The sequence below is a fragment of the Corvus kubaryi genome, unplaced genomic scaffold (assembly GCF_017639235.1).
Source record: "Corvus kubaryi isolate FWS band 111438036 unplaced genomic scaffold, C.kubaryi_AGA036_p1.0 37396, whole genome shotgun sequence".
Taxonomy (NCBI): Eukaryota; Metazoa; Chordata; class Aves; order Passeriformes; family Corvidae; genus Corvus; species Corvus kubaryi.
The window spans coordinates 167,431-183,511 of record NW_024581135.1 but is presented as its reverse complement, the minus strand read 5'-3'; the positions used below and the strand labels follow the sequence as shown (position 1 = coordinate 183,511).

Sequence of the window (16,081 nt, the reverse complement as noted above, 5' to 3'; positions counted from 1 at the left end):
GCTGCGTTAGCACGGACCCAGCGTGGGTGCGGGCGGGGCCGGACGCTCCCGGCCACTACCGCGCCCTCATAGCCGCGGCACTACCGGACGCCGCCCGTGTCCGAGCGGGCAGCGGGGCCGCACTCCGCCGCTGAGATCGACACGGTGATCGTCTCACCCCGGCCCCAGCCCTCCACAGGCGCGGGCCTCGAGCAGAGCGAAGGTGAGTTCCAACAAAAAGAGTGCGCCCTTAGTCTCAGCGTCCGTCAGGAAATGTGCACCGTCGCCCTCTTCCCCCTCATCATACACGCTCAGCAACTCATGCAAAATAAGTGGTTTAGCCAGCACCTATGTGTTTTGAGGAAGACAAAGTCACTTTCTCGGAGTCACTGTGCCCAGGAAGCATTCCCTAAATGACTGGCCTTCTGTGTTTAGTCTGTACCATCTCACGCTCTGTATTATAGCACGTTATTTGATTGCACACTCTTGATCGACGGCTGAAGCCTGGCCTTTCATTGTTCTGAATCCTAGGTGACAGCCAGTATTAAAAAGAAAGCTTTAGACCTCCTTTTGAAGATACATATTTTGTCCAAGACAACTTTTCAGCTGCTTTTGTATCATCCCATTTTTTTCAAAGAGCTGACAAGAGACAAAAGAGAACCCACACTCAACCAAAACACTCTTCATTGAGCACCATTACAGTACTTATAGTAAGTTTGAAAGTTTTGGAATAAATTCTCTAAACTAAGACTGGCACACTTAGTTCAGAAAGGATGAGAGCACACCGGAAAACTTCCTCTTAAGAAAACATACAAAATCAACAGGAGAGAAAATTAGCAAAGAAGAAACGTTACAAACATTTTTCTAGTGGTTAAATCCCTGCTCTTTTCTATGGAGATATGAGGGCATATGCATGATTCAAGCTTGCCATTCAAATATAGTATTTCCTGTATATTTGATTTTACTGCAATAGTAATGAAGACACTGGCTGTTAGCAAGCAAAGCAATACATTGGCCATGTCAAGTTAGAGAGGTGATGCTTGTCTCACTGTCATCACTATAGCAGCTGTTGCCACCTTCAACTTCCCAGCTGTTCAGCTGAATTGGGATACAAGCTGAAAACAATGCAACTTTTACTATAGATATTGTATGTAGTGTAGCTGGTAACCTGTCTGACATTTCAGAAAACTAACAGTTCTACTATTACAGACAAAGCATTAACCAGTACAGAATCTGAAAAAAAAATTTTTTTCATTGAAGAACTAGATTTCTCAATAATCTAAGCATATTTATAATACCTTCTTAGAAGCTTACCATCATACATTCAAAACACTGATTAATATTCACATCTTTGGTACATGTCAGCAAGCCTCTTTACTGAAGTCTTCAGAAAGGTCATGAATAGGAAAGGCGTGGAGCAGTCAGTGTAGGAGCTCACATTAACATGCAAGACTGACACCCAAATGTGATTATTTTATTCAAAGTAATAACAGATTATTCTAACAGGATTTTGGAATAAAGAAAAATATTACTGGACAAGATATTCTGGGGAGGGCAATAGAAACATTAATTTAAAAATAGGCACTAAGACTCAAACATGGCAGACCTGGTTTAAAAGCAAAAACCAATACCCTCCCAAAATTATTTTGTGAGAGAACTACAGGTATTGTGGTTCCACAATATCTGTTTGTAATTCCTGTATTTTCTTCAGTCAAAGCAAGGATTATGACTAATGTCCTCCTACAGGCCAAAAAAGGGACAAAACCTTACATGGACAGTGGTTTTCAGAAACATAATCCACTGTGTGCATTTCCATGTCCGTAAGGACAGCGATCAGCCTGGCAGCACCTCAGTTATTTACAGACAGGGAACTGCTCTTTGACTGCTTGGCAGTTGCTTCCTTTTGAACTGCCATTAAAAGCTCAGGAGAATTAGATGCATCATAAGAAGAACTGAATGTTAAATGCAAGACTTCCAAGATATTATCTAAAAAAAAAACCCCAAACCAAAAAACCTGTATACACAGGACCTGAAGTATTAAAATTGCCAAGAAAATCTGGTTTGCAAAACAGTCTTTTATTGTATCCGTGCCACACATACTAGTGAAAAATAACACTCCTAAAAAAAGTAAAAGAAAAAGAATGCTACCTTTCCACAACATTTTTTTTAAATAAAACTTCAAGTACTCTTACATTAGTACAAAAAAAATTCCAATCTATCTGCCCCAACAGGCCACCACAACACACAGTAGATAAAACACAGTGGTTACAAATGTCTTCTTTTGTTACTCTGTGGCAAGGCAAATGGAGGGAAATGTTTCTATGAAAAAATACTGTGTGCGTAGGAAATTGTCACGATTTTTTTCCACATGAATACAAATGATTATACTTGAATTTGAGGCCGTGGTGGCTTGAAATTATATAACAAAATAGAAAAATGGAAAACTAATATCCCCTACACCCTGTTGTAAAGGCAGGCACTACCAAGATTAAGGAGACTCCACAGTGTTGGTAGAGGATAATTACTGTACAAGCCATAGATCTCTAATTACCTTAAGACTAAAATAAAATGCTACCGTCCTCCTAAGGCATAAACAATAATGTCTGCAAACAATATGTACACATCATACATATTTAAAACAAGACTTAATATAAACAATAATGAACAGTATATACATGTCTCAATTTTTCTTCACTGTCTTGAAATACAATTTAACTACACAAGTGATGCAGCAACATATATATAAATGTACTTGTAACTCTACAGTAAAGTTTAATTTTTAGTGCCTTCATAGCACATCAGTGTAAACAGTTTTACTTGGCTTTGTTTTATATTTTAAAACATTCCTTGTATTTTCAACATTTAAAGCAATTTTGTAGTTCTTCCTTTTCACAGAAAACGAAGATTCTGAATGCTGTATAATCATAAATAATTCATAAAATTAAATACATTCACTAAAAAATAAACTACAAAGTAAAAAAAAAAGAAAAATAGATATTTATTGAAAGGGAAAAGAGAACCATTTCCCCAAGTAGAGCTCTGGTGGTTGAATATTCAGTGCGTTTTGATAAATTGCTATTGCACTATAACACCCCTTTCTTTGAAATTCTTTGGGTGTGCTTCCCTGTTCTACCTAAATTAGTTTGTTAAAACACACAAACCAATAACCAAGGGGCCATGGTTGCTGTAGGAGTGAAGCCTTTAAAACTAGTATCACAACTCTGTGATATTTTAAAGGAAAAAATTAGTTACGTATGTGCCTTGCACTTCCATGTAAATATAGTTCACATTGCTGGTCTTATCAGTCCTCATTTAATGCAAAAAAAAAAAAAAAAAAGAAAAGAAAAAATGAGTTCTAGTAGCTTCAGCTCACTTTGAAAATCTCTGTCCATTTTTTTTCAAAATACTTCCTCATGTTGTGGCCAGCCCTGCCTATGTCAGAATCATCTTCATTGAAAGTTTCACAGTTGTCAAAAACAAGCCTGACATCCAGCGAAAATGCTTCAAGATTAGGGTACCTGAAAGAAGCAAGAAGTAAATGATTTTTGGAACACAGAGAATCAAAGCAGAAAAATATTTCAACTACATGAGAAAATATTTAAATAAGAATTTAAATTAGAATTTCTAACAAGAAAATGAACATCAATGAAAGGAAATACTCTCTTGTCCCTGTTTTGTTGTTTTCCTCAGAAGTTTTGTAAGGTAGAATTTCATGCCTGTACTGGAAAACAAACTATTAAAAAACTAATTCCTCCTTCTCTTCAACAGCTTTCTAGTTAAAACGCTATGGCTGTTTTCCATTTATGCATCTATTCTTGGGCTCAGTGTCCTTTCTAAGTGTTGAATAGAGCTGAATTTATCTAAAAGAGGAAACAAATGGGTACAGAAAAAGGCTGCCTGTGACACTGGCTTTGCTAATTCTTTTTATTACCCTGAACATACTCCTGAATGGCCCAAAGAGTGTTCCAATATGCCTATGAATTATTAAAAATAAGAATAAAAGAATTACAAGTCTACTGATACGAGCACATGGGGAACATTTAAATTTTATATTCATGGGAGAAAAAAGCCTGAAGAGGTTAAAAAGCTCCTTGTGCTGAGGGAAGTTGCTCTGTGTGGAGCTGACAGACACTGCAAGCAGGTCCATCTTTACAGCTTCATTAGAGCACAGGGATATTAACAAGGAGGGAAGGTAAACAGAGGCATATAGAGTGGTCTTCTTTTTAAAAAATCTGTGCAGTCAAATTGTAGGACTATAAAATTATTAACCACCTTTACAAGAGTGTTACCACCACAGAGCTGGCAATTCACTCCACAGCCACATCATTTACAAGGACTCCACTAGCTTAAAGCCTGTAAAACAGTTGGTTCTCTCTAACATGCAGTAACACTAAGATGTCTCCATGAAAAAAGATGAGGAAAAAAAGCTTTCCTGTTGATTGTTTTGGTGCATTTGACCTGGCAGTTTTATTGTTTTTCAGCCAGTTCCACACATTCTCCCATACAACATGCTATTGCACTTGGATATGGCAAAGATGAAAGCATACAATTAAGAATTTTTATTTTGACGGTAAAAGTAATCACAGAGGTGTCAGAGCTGAACAATACAGTTTAGCTAATTTTAAAAATGTACTGTATTTCAGTGCTTAAATATTTTTAAAATGTAAAGTAAAATTTACAGTATGTTTACTTACTGTCCACTACTCAGCTTGTCTCTAATGGTAGAAAAGTCCATAGGTTTTTTAATAACTTTCTTATAACCAGGAACAAGTTTCAAGTTTACAGGAAGTAAGAAAGGCCAGGCATCTTCATGAGTTTCCAATTCTGAGAGAATCATGCTGAATAAAATAAGGTTTCAGAAGTATTTTTAAACTGGTCATACATTCACAGAGTGTTTTCACTATTACATAAATTCCTTATGAACTGCCAAACTATTCACTTTACAAAAGGAAAACAGTTTATTCTGCACCCTGTTGAAAGGCTGAGAACAATGTATATAGAGACAGACAACTGAGTAACTAAAATAGCATTAAGTTCCCTCCAGGCAACCTCTGTAAGATGACAATCTAATGATCAACATTCCAAAAGAAAACATGTCCTGCAGCTTTGATCCTCAATGTAAACCATTTGCAAACCAGGTGCTAACACTGACTTTCCAAAACTGTGACAAGACTGAACTGCGTCTCTTTTGAGGGAGTAGCAGTGCTACCAGAGCAGACGATTTGTGTGCGCCCCTCTGTAATCAACGCCCTCGGACACAGTGGAGAATTGTCTTTGATACACTTGAGAAGGTGTCAGTGCCACTGCCACTGGGGTTCATTCTTCCCAGGCTTGAAAGAAGCACTCTCCCAGCAGACACATGTGTGTGTACATATACACATACACACACACATTATGTGCATATATACATACATATGACAAAGAATAGCATTCCTGTTCCCCAGAACAGAGATGAAAAGGATCAAGTACTGTTTGTTTCAACAAGACTTACCCCTAAATTTAGCATCTGACACTTTACCTGCATAAAGCCAGGTCCTTGGAGTCTCCATCTCTCTTAGGTTTCTTAACAGCAGTGCAATTTTCTTGCTTTAACTGGCTTACAGAAACATTTTCATCCATTTTTCTTTTCTTAGGGTCTGTTTTTCCTCTTTTTAAGGCAGCGCTTGTAGTTGCAGAGTCTTCATCCTCTGTTTCTCCTGCTAATTTCCTGCTTCTCTTTTGTTCATTACTTTTTTTACCTTTAATTTGAAGTTTTTTTATCTTTAGAGTTTGACCACTTGCCTACAATAGAGAGAAGTGAAATAAGTAATAACCTAGAAATTACAGAAACCTCTGTTATCATCAACAGCAATGAATATTAGAAACAGAAGCACTGAAACATATTAAATAGTTAATATTAGAGATTATTCACTTTTTGCTCTTCTCGGAGGCAAATTACGACTGCAGAAATTCCTGGTACGAGTGACTTAGGTTCTCAACTTGTGACAATACAAAAGCACCTGACATTCAAATTGGTAAAACAGTACCTCCTAACAAACCAAGCTGGCATAGTTTTGGACAAACATCAGTCCATTCCTAAATGACCGATATGAACATACTAAAAAACAACCCAAACCAAAACAAAAAAAACACACTAAGTTTTTTCTCTGCTTTTTCTTTTAAAACAGGACCTGAGACATTGGTCTGTCAACACTTAATGATGAAATTTGAAAGACAAATACTGAATAAATTTTAAAAGAGAAATTAAAAATTATGGTATGGAGTTAGCATGAAAATTCTGTATCTACTTACATTAAAAAGCCCACAGATTAGAACAAATAAGACCATAGCCCTTACTGCCACTAAAATACAAGTTAAATAAAACTACTAATCTCATCATTTAATGGGAGCCCCCCATAAAACATACAGACCATTATTTTCGTTGAAGAAAGCACTGGTAGACCTGTAAATCTATCACATATAATAAACTAGTCACTTGCTCCAGTCCCTTCATCCTGACAGGAGTGTTACCTTTGCTATGCAGGCAGGACAGAACCAGTCCCCATCTGGGATGGTGCTGATCTTGGGTCTATGGCAGTAGGTGTGACAGCCTTTATCACAGCCATCACAAAGGAGCAGCAGTTCCTCATTATCTCCCTTTCGACAAATTTGGCAGTACTGTAATTCATGAAAAACGGGTTTAATTCCATTTTTTAAAATTTGAAACACATAAATGGTACCTAAACTACCCTTCTCCTTCAAACACACAAATTCACTCTCAAAATTACTTTCATTTTACTCCAATCAGAATCTGCTAATGATCGTATCCATGGAAGAATATATGGAGCATGTAAGGAACTCATTTAAAGGCTACATTTGGGGAACATGTTGGAAAAGCAATTCATTTATTATAAGACAGGTGTCCCTACAGCACACAAAACGATGAGCACTTTTTATAATTTATTAATGTCTGTGAGAAGTAAAAGTATACCTATCAAACCGTCTTGGCCCAAACATACTATCTCAGAAATGTTCTCTTCATTTATGCCAAAACTGCATATGTATATTGCTACTTAATAAAGAAAATTTATATTTTACAAGAGTATTTCCAAATAGTAATTGGTAAGGATCTTATCCAAGGGCCACCATGAACAACTTCAGTAAAGCAAAACAAATGATCCCAGGACTTCGTAAAATTCATACTAACTTAAAAACATCTAAAGGACTGCCATTTTCTTACATACATTGTGTGATTTTGCTAATCCCTTATTTCTAGACATCCAGGAACTTAAAAAATTTCCAAATATTGTCACCAAATATGTATGTTTACTGATATCACAGAATATTCTGAGTTGGAAGGGACCCACAAGGATCATCGAGGCCACCTCTTAAGTGAATGGCCCATACAGGGATCAAATCCATGACCCTGGCATTATGAGCACCCTGCTCTAACCAACTGTGTGTAATTAAATGCAGAGAATATTTAAAACAAATTGAGAGTGATATATTTTTTTCTGAATAATAAATTACTTCATCTTGAAACGTTCCAGTGCCTTTTCAGGTGCTCCTACCAAATTCGTAAGCTTTTTGCTCTAAAGATACTGCTTTAAACTAACAGCTATATAAACTCAAAAGTACAGCCTGACATTACAGCTTTTATTTAAATCATCCTTTAATTGTCCAGATACAATCAGAATCTGTACAGGACTGACAGAAATTTAAAAATCAGGAAAAGGACCACAGATGGAAGAGTCAATTTGCCACCCACTACACAACAACACTGGACATACTTGATCACATCATAGTCACTACTGCTGTAGTAATAGGTTTTGTTCTCAGAAATTTGAGGTGCAGAGGTCCATGCAAAGTTTGACATATCCCCTTTACATGCTTTTTTTATATATGTAGTTAACACAGATTGACTTGCTAAGCGTACAAGGAAACGGATATATTTCAGCCTGTCTGCTCACACACTTGCCTAATTTGTATGTTCAGTTGTGAGAACTCTGCATGCAAAGAAGCCACATATTTGGAGCATCTCAACTTTCTGAAAAATGAAATCCTTAATGAAGAATAGATGATGTTGAACTTCCATAAAACTTGTGTCACAGATGAGACGCAAGATTTTCCACTAGAAAGTGTATCTTTCATCAGATGGGAGCAAGAAATTACTCTCTTTTACCTTGATGTCATCATCAAAGAATAATTACCATCTTTAATAACGTAACCATTTAAAGAGCTTTTTATCGGAGCAAGTTCAGGATGCTGAATTTGGCAAGCAAGGGACAGTCTTTTCCATTAGGCTTACTCATCTGTGCACAATGTACAGTTTAACTGTGTGAGGTTTTATGTGAGGTAGTAAGAAATGCATTATTCACCATGACAATTTAAAACGCCTAAAGTCGGAAAATGGGATATAGCAAAAACAGTTTAGATACTTACAACTTTCATAATGGATTTTTCCCATGCTATTGATTTCTGTAACTGCTGAATGCACAGAGCTACCTGGGCAGCACTGCGCGCTTCTGACAATGCCCTTCTCCACACCCTTAGCCCTGGAGCAATATCCTCTTCAGTTCTGCATTAAAATACAGGGAAATTAAATAGGTCAACACCCATGTTTGCTCATGTTTAAATGTGGAACAATCATTATCACATTGAAAGCCAAGCAATGACAAAACGTACACAGCCAATAAGTATAAGGTTTAAGCAACTAAATTTCATGTAGTGCACAGACTGTGGCTACGTGCCTCAAAGCTTAGTCACAACCAGTTAAATGTAAGATAACTTTGCAAGATTAACAAACATAACAAAAAAAATCTTTACAAAGCACCATGCAGAATAACATGATCCATATGGATCACAGACATACAAGAAAGTACATAGATAACAGGCAATAAGAAAATAGGCTCCAATTAGCAAAGAAGCACAATAATTTTTCAAGTTAATCTCAATAACCTACCCGTCACCATCACCACTAATAGATGGTGCAGGAGCAGGGACAGTAACTGTGCCCACATTATCCAGTTTGATCTGAATGGTGGTACTTAAGGGGCTCTTCAGATACCTTCGCTCTATGTTCCGCTCCAAGTCAGCGAGCCTGGTTACAGCTATATCTAGAGGGTTGTCACTCCTCCGCTCTAGAGAGCTGGCATTGCCTTCTCCGCCTCCAGCACAATCTCCATCGTGCTTCTTGTGCAATCTAGTAATTGACTTATGTTCACGATATACCAAGTCGTCTCTCTCTGATGCAGGTTCAGGACACAGCCAACCCTATGTCAATAGAAAGGTTTGTGCATTTATTGGTTGCTGTTAACTCAGTGTGTAAACAGAGGAACTGTTCTACGGAATCAAACTAAGTAATTGAAGCGCTGTTTCCAGTAGATCTTGGTTACTTGTAATCCATCTGTAAAGACATTTTCCAAAATATCCAGAGAACTAAAATAATTAATCAAGAAACACAAGCATTACCAGACTTTCTGAAGGGACCTTTCTGCAACAATGTGCATTTGTATCCCCTTGTGAATATCCTGTTCTATTGGTCAAAACATCAGAACAGGTCTATCTGTTTAGCAGGCTCAGGAGACAGTATCAGGACACAGGAAAATAACATTCATCTCATGCCAAAAACTAGATCCCAAACAGTGCACCTGTACTATAACCAAACATATGCAATTTGATAACCTTATACCCAACACTGGAAAAATTCCAAAATCCAGAGAATTCTTAACTCTACCACACTCATAACCATTACATCTTCTCCATGTCTGCACAATATTCAAGCAAATTATTGTGATGCACCTGTAGGCATTTCTGAAAGCATTAACAGCAACAACCACACAAACCAGGCAGAACTGTGGCAAACCCCCTGAGAGTTAAGCAGTCTATATGAAATACAATCTTTGCATTCAGAAAAGCTTAACAAAACGTGCACCGAACTGCACTGTAGGAGAACACTCTCCAGGAACTGCCATTCTGAGCATCTTCAGCTGAAGACTGAACTGCAATAAAACGTTTCAGACACAAATCTCCAGGATACTGCACAGTGTATTTGTTTCATTTGCAGGCAATTAAGATGGAGTAAGAAGGCACTTACCAACACACAAGGATTGCTATCTGCTTTAAATTCTTACCACTTGTTTTAAAGAGACATTTTACTGAAAGTTGGTTTTACCTTAACTTGTAAACTAGCTGATGCAACTCTCCTCTCTAGATCTTCCACCTGCTGAAGAATAGCAAGATCCATCTCCATAGCTTGTTCTTCTACTGACCAGTTTTCCACAACATCCCGAGTTACCTGGTTATCTTCATTGTCATTGATATCAATAATTGCAACTGTATTTGAGAATCACATTTTTATTATTTTAATTAGCATTACAACTGCACTGGTAAATTCAAGCTGATTTACCTGTCACTCCATTTAAATGCTGAAGAACTGTTGTAAAAGTATATTATTCTTAAAATACCCAATATGGACAACAAATTCTGTATGCTTTCAAACTTGCAATTTAAAGGCAAGAAGGGGAAGGAGAGGCCGAGTGTTACAAAGATGGAAAGAGCTTCAGAAGGTAACCAGAGCTTAAGAAGGTTACTTATATCACTAGAACTATTTATATTTAATGGCATTTCTCCAATCCAGTAACTTTCCAGAACAAGGCTGGTGAAAAGGCAACTACAGATAAGGAGACATTTACCTTTTTTGTCCAACCATTACTTTAACTCTCCTGCTAAACACATCTCAAAGAGCTCTATGCCAGTTATCTGGTGCCCCAACACCATGTGTAACATAAATATCAACTACATACCATCCTTGTTTTTGATGCAGGCCAGAGTGATATAATCCATGTGCTTCTGTATTTGCTTCTGTAAGGCCTTTTCTCTTATTCCCCTGAGATGCAGCACTTTAAGCAAAGATTTTAGGTCCTCTGGATCAGTAATCCTCCACCACCCATACTGCATTTCTAAATCAAGACAAGCATATAAACACTCTGCAGGTGCTTTTTTTATGTGACCACACATGATCAGATTAGAAAATCAATAGGCAAATCATTTAAAAAAATAATGGTGACATCATAGAGGCACTGCAGAAATTATCATCTTATTGTTGCATTACACTTACCTTCTGGTATAGGCTTTGGGTTAGGATAATCTACAGGTTTGGCTACTTCAGCTGCTGTAGAAGGGGCAGAAGCTATTTTTTCAGCTTGTAGTGCTGGTGATTCACTTTTACTTGCAGGAACACTAGATGCCAAGAATGAGTTACCATTCACTTCTGATAATCCCAACCCTGATCCAAGGGCAGGTAAAGGAGATGGAAATGGAACATTTGAAGTAAGAACTCCTGTAGGCCATCCACAAAACTGAAGTCCCATTATAGGTAGTCCTGTCTTCATCTGCTACAGAGCACAACTACCATTACTATAACCAAGAAACCTGAACTATGATAAGGATGCTATTTGTCAAACAATAATCAAGACACAAAGAAAGCCTTTACTCAGTACTTCAATTAGTTTCAGAAAAACTAATAACACTGACATGTAATACTTCTTATTAGGGCCCAGTTAATGCTAAAAAACAATAGTTTTCAGAAGTAGGGTTTGGTGTGTTACACTTCCAAAAACTAGTTTTTATTTACTTGCTTTTCATTTAATACCAGGAGCCAACACCCTAAAAGCCAAATTAAACTACCGAAATACACATACAAAATATCATACGTTGGCTTACTTGACACATTGTAACCTAGCATTATAAAACTTCTGTAGTCAGTTACAAACATTTAGAAATAGAAAAAAAGATAAAGAAATGCAGATATAATGATCACAGGTCTGTGAAATAATTTGTCTAAAGAGACATCCTGCCCAAGTAAGCTCTGCAAATTCAAGCTATTCAAAAATTAATTTCTTTACCTGCAGTGGTGACAATGCAAAAGGACTTAATCCCATAGGGCTCTGTGCAGAGGTCGAGCCCAGAAGAGGAGACGGAACAGGTGATGGTGACTTTGATGGTGGATGTGACTGAGGAGTGAGCGGAGCTGTACCAGCTGCTGTGTCCACGTGGGTCACCGAGGTGTCATCGCAGGGCACCCGTGGTAACAGGCTGAACCACTGCCTGCTCTTCTCAGTAAGAGTCTTTAACAACTGATCATTTGGAATTAGTGGAGAACTGTAAAACTTTCCTGTCCCACTTGCATTAGGACTGAAAAGACTATTAGAATCAGACTTCTCAATGGAGCTTTGCGATGCAGGGGGCTGCAGACTGCAGAGAGAGTTTTTTGAGTTACTTGGGTAAGATAACGTGCAGCCATTTGCTGCACTGCCATTAGGTTTTGGGGATATAGTGTCAGACTCAGGTGGCATTTTTGCTACCTCTAACAATTTACTTAATTTTGAAAATGATCCAGGCTTTTGTAAAAACAGGTTAGTACTGTCCTTTTCTTTCAAATTTTCCTTTTGCTCATAGTGAGTTGTAGCTAAACAATGTAATTTTTCTTCTGTTTCAAATTCTTCTTTGATATGCATACTTTCTTCCTTTTTTAACTTCTCTTTTTCTTTTGCAATTTCTTCTAGACCTAACAAGGTACAAGAAGCAGAAATATATTTACCTATAACAGATCAACTATTTTACAAAGTTTTTATAATCATAGTTTAAATTAAAAATGACTTCATTTTTGGCTCAACATATGTTAGATTCCCATGTCTTTGCCACTGTTGTTAATGAAATCCCTTCTCACTTTACAGTGCACTGTGCAGAGGGAAACAAGTTTCTAGGGATACAAAGTTAAACACTACTAAACACCTCAAGGAAAAATCACCTCGACATGGCTAACAGGCTACCAGATTCACACATCTGAAGCATATGCCAGTGCCAAGTCTCTGAAAGGGACAAAATTTTGCCAGCTTTCTTTTTGCAAGACTCCGCATGGCTCATTGAAAAGCCCCTCTGGCGATATCAAGGGAGTCCAGCGTTGACAGCCCTAAGTTTATTTTTGCAACTGATCGTTTCATTAAGCACACATCCAACTACAAAATGGAGAACCAAAATTCCTGTTACAAAATCAAATCTTCCCCAAACACTGAGATAACATTAAACATTTTACTTCTTTTAATACAAATCATTAACAACTTTGACTGGAAAACAATGTTAACAGTCTCTGAAGTTTAAGACTCTTTCAAGAGCCACCCAACATGATGATTGGACCTCTCCATACAACTAAGCAGACAGCTAACATCTAAGCAATTTAAAGTACAGCAAGCAGAAGGTGATTAAAAAAAGAAGTTTCTTCAAACACAGGAGGTGCAAAAGATCTGAAGATCTACCTTTTACAAAAAGAAAAACCTTTTTTTTTGTCTTCTTTGGTCTACTAGTCTTTCTTAACCATTTCTCTTCTACCCTTATACTGACTGCTAACTTAGACAAAGACTAAGTATAAAATGCTGATAAATAAAGAACTGTTAGCATAAGGGGAAGGAGATAGAAAATCCAACTCCTTATTTTATGCTCATCAGATACTGCAGTCACAAATAAACACATGGCTTACAGTTCATGGCAGGTACATCTATAAATGTTTACTTGCTCCTGAAAAACCGTCATTTCTACAAAGAAAAGTACATTCCTTCCTATTAAAACTTCAAAATGCGTTTACACATTTTGGTGTAAACACAAAGCCAATGTACAGTTACAGTCTGTATCAAGATATAAATAATTTAAGTATCAGCATAAGCACGAAAACGGCTGCACGAAAGGGATAGAGAAGAATTGTTTAAATGGACAGATCATTCAACACTTTGTGTTTCCTATTTCCAAGGTTTAGGTAAAGGAATTAGAAACAGATAAACTGCAGAATTTACAGAAAGAGGGCAAACTAAGAGCTATGGGGAAGAGGAGGTAGGGGAGAATTTAAGAACACAACTGTTTTCCTTTTCAGGGAGATGAAACTTTCACTAAGACAACATTAAAACAGAGGTTTGCCCTATGGCTCTTGGCTAAAACTTTTGTGGGGGTTTGTTTGTGTGGGGTTTTTTACTATTTTAAGACAGGTAAGTGTATGTCAATTATTTTCTTTGTGTACCACTTCCAAAGCATTTGGGGGATTCATCTGGTTAAAATATAATGAAATACAGCAAACCAAGGAAATGCAAAGAGCACCTTCTGGATGCAGCTACTCATGAGCAAAGTAGTTCCTAACATAGAGCGTAAGTTAATGCAGAGCAGGAGACAGAGAAGGAAGTACTTTTTATGCTACCCATTTCAGAAAGATAACTTGATGATCAAGATTACATATGGGGAAGTTCTGTGGCTTATTTTTGGGCCCAAAACCAGGCTCAAATTTCCTACTATGCCATACAGTAACAGTTAATTAAACAGCTCTCTAGAATGATGCCATTCTCATGAGATCATGCAACTCTGATGCGCATCAGAATTTTTTTGGTTACTTTTTCAGGGGAAAAATGTGAAAGTAATGATGTTTTGGTTCATCTATATGAAAATTAGAAAAGGTTTTTCTGTGCCCAAAATGAAGGTTTATGTTTAAAAATTCTAATACCAACAAAGAAGTCAGATGAATACACAATTTCTGCATCTATCCAATTTAAAGTGTGTGAAAAAATCAACCACAGTTAATATACAACTGTCACAACCCCAAAATTACATTTTAGTCTTGGCAAAGTAATTTCAGCAAATGCTGGTTAAAGAAAGATCAATTGGTAAAATACAGACACTGAATCATGTGGTTGATTAGAAAACAAGGTACTTCACTTCATGAAAATAATTGTCGTATTTTTGCAGACATCTATCATAACTTCATGCACAGAATAATCTGTGCATTTGCAGAAAATGTAACAACTGAGAATGAAAATTTTTTTCTGCATTCTATGGCCCTCTTAATTTTCATACACAGAGGTCACTGGCATAGGGAAAGCTGAAACAGTTCAGAAAAAGTAAAAAAAACTTTGCAAGTAGGTAAATGTGAAAATGCATAACATGTAGAAGTGTAACAGCTGAAAACTTCCAAAATACCAATCCTCATTTTGAAAGGTATTACCTGCTCTTTCCTAACCAGAAAGAGATATCAGAGAAACACGTGAGTGGAGAGGTCTATTGACAGCAGTCTGTTGAGCATCTGGTTGAGGGTGAAGACCTTGCTGCACAATGCCAGCACCTCTGGAGATGGGCCATTACTTTATGGCTCTTACCTTCACCACTTTCCATGCCTTCTACAAAAATACCACCACACTGGGGCAGAATCCAGTACCGGCGCCTGTAACGATCCTGACCAAACATCATGGAACGCAAACAGTGCGAAGCTTCAAATAATTTCTTTCTGTACTGGCTTTGTTGCTATTTAAAAAAGGGAAAGCATTATAAATCAGTGGGGGAAAAAAAATCTCATTATTACAGAAAACATCTGGCTGCCAGACTGAAAGAAGTTCAAAGGTCAGACAAGGATGTCCTCTCAGAGATTCGGGATAGTGGTGTGTCTGTGTGTTGTGCTGTTCTAATCACAACTGCTGCCTTGATGATTTTACTTAAAAAGCTTCCTTTAAAAAAAAAAATCATTTAAAGTACTCCATGGCTCAGCCTAAGTTTATCAGTTTTCCTCTAAAAACACACTGCAATGGTGAACCCTGTCTTTTTAACCCTGACTCTCAAAAAGCAGTGGATCAAAGATTTCATTGCAGGAGAACAGCTGAAATCCTAACAGTTAAACAGCATCAGCAAATGGTAAACAGAGGCCCAAAGATAGATGATAGTGCAACTGCTGATAGGAGAGTAATGAGATATTTTAGCTGTTCATAAAAGAATGAGAACAACAATTCACAAAAATAAATTCTGTCTTTGAACATAACACAGCTCTTTGAGGGGGGCCAACAAGAACTTCAGTTTGTTTATTCAGTTCTTGCTCTGCTAAATTTGACACTGCTGGGAGTCAGGTGGAATCCTGGACTGCTAATTTACTGCAATTTGGAACATGAGAGAAACCAACACACAAAGTCTTAAATGACAAATTTTCTAACAGGAACAATAAAAACATGGGCCATGAGTACCCCCGATTAGAGCATTACATCTTTCTCATTTACACTTCTCTTCCTATTCTACTGCTGCTTCTTTCAAAATGTGAAGCCCA

General features: G+C 37.3%; 1 protein-coding gene and 1 long non-coding RNA gene across 20 annotated transcripts in view; one reads left to right on the top strand and one right to left on the bottom strand.

Moving 5' to 3' along the window:
- The first annotated feature begins 115 nt into the window (after positions 1–115).
- Positions 116–16,081, top strand: part of LOC121670721 — a 25,976-nt gene continuing 10,010 nt past the window's right edge. For 2 of the 3 annotated variants that reach the window (XR_006018228.1, XR_006018227.1), the window contains exons 1-2: positions 116–202; positions 11,871–12,078. This is a non-coding gene — a long non-coding RNA (uncharacterized LOC121670721). Of the gene's footprint in view, positions 203–11,870; positions 12,079–12,695; positions 13,500–16,081 lie in introns of those variants that run through there. The other variant, XR_006018229.1, reaches the window with a different exon arrangement.
- Positions 2,035–16,081, bottom strand: part of BAZ2B (bromodomain adjacent to zinc finger domain 2B) — a 122,565-nt gene continuing 108,518 nt past the window's right edge. For 11 of the 17 annotated variants that reach the window (XM_042041284.1, XM_042041283.1, XM_042041282.1 and 8 more), the window contains 11 exons: positions 15,150–15,294; positions 11,865–12,526; positions 11,078–11,354; positions 10,764–10,919; positions 10,133–10,293; positions 8,921–9,231; positions 8,401–8,536; positions 6,490–6,636; positions 5,498–5,760; positions 4,674–4,817; positions 2,035–3,497 (listed from right to left, as the gene is read on the bottom strand). In XM_042041284.1, coding sequence (XP_041897218.1) covers positions 3,344–3,497; positions 4,674–4,817; positions 5,498–5,760; positions 6,490–6,636; positions 8,401–8,536; positions 8,921–9,231; positions 10,133–10,293; positions 10,764–10,919; positions 11,078–11,354; positions 11,865–12,526; positions 15,150–15,294 — 2,556 coding nt within the window. In that variant the 3' untranslated portion in view covers positions 2,035–3,343. The remainder of the gene's footprint in view (positions 3,498–4,673; positions 4,818–5,497; positions 5,761–6,489; positions 6,637–8,400; positions 8,537–8,920; positions 9,232–10,132; positions 10,294–10,763; positions 10,920–11,077; positions 11,355–11,864; positions 12,527–15,149; positions 15,295–16,081) is intronic. The other 6 variants (XM_042041296.1, XM_042041297.1, XM_042041298.1 and 3 more) reach the window with 3 other exon arrangements.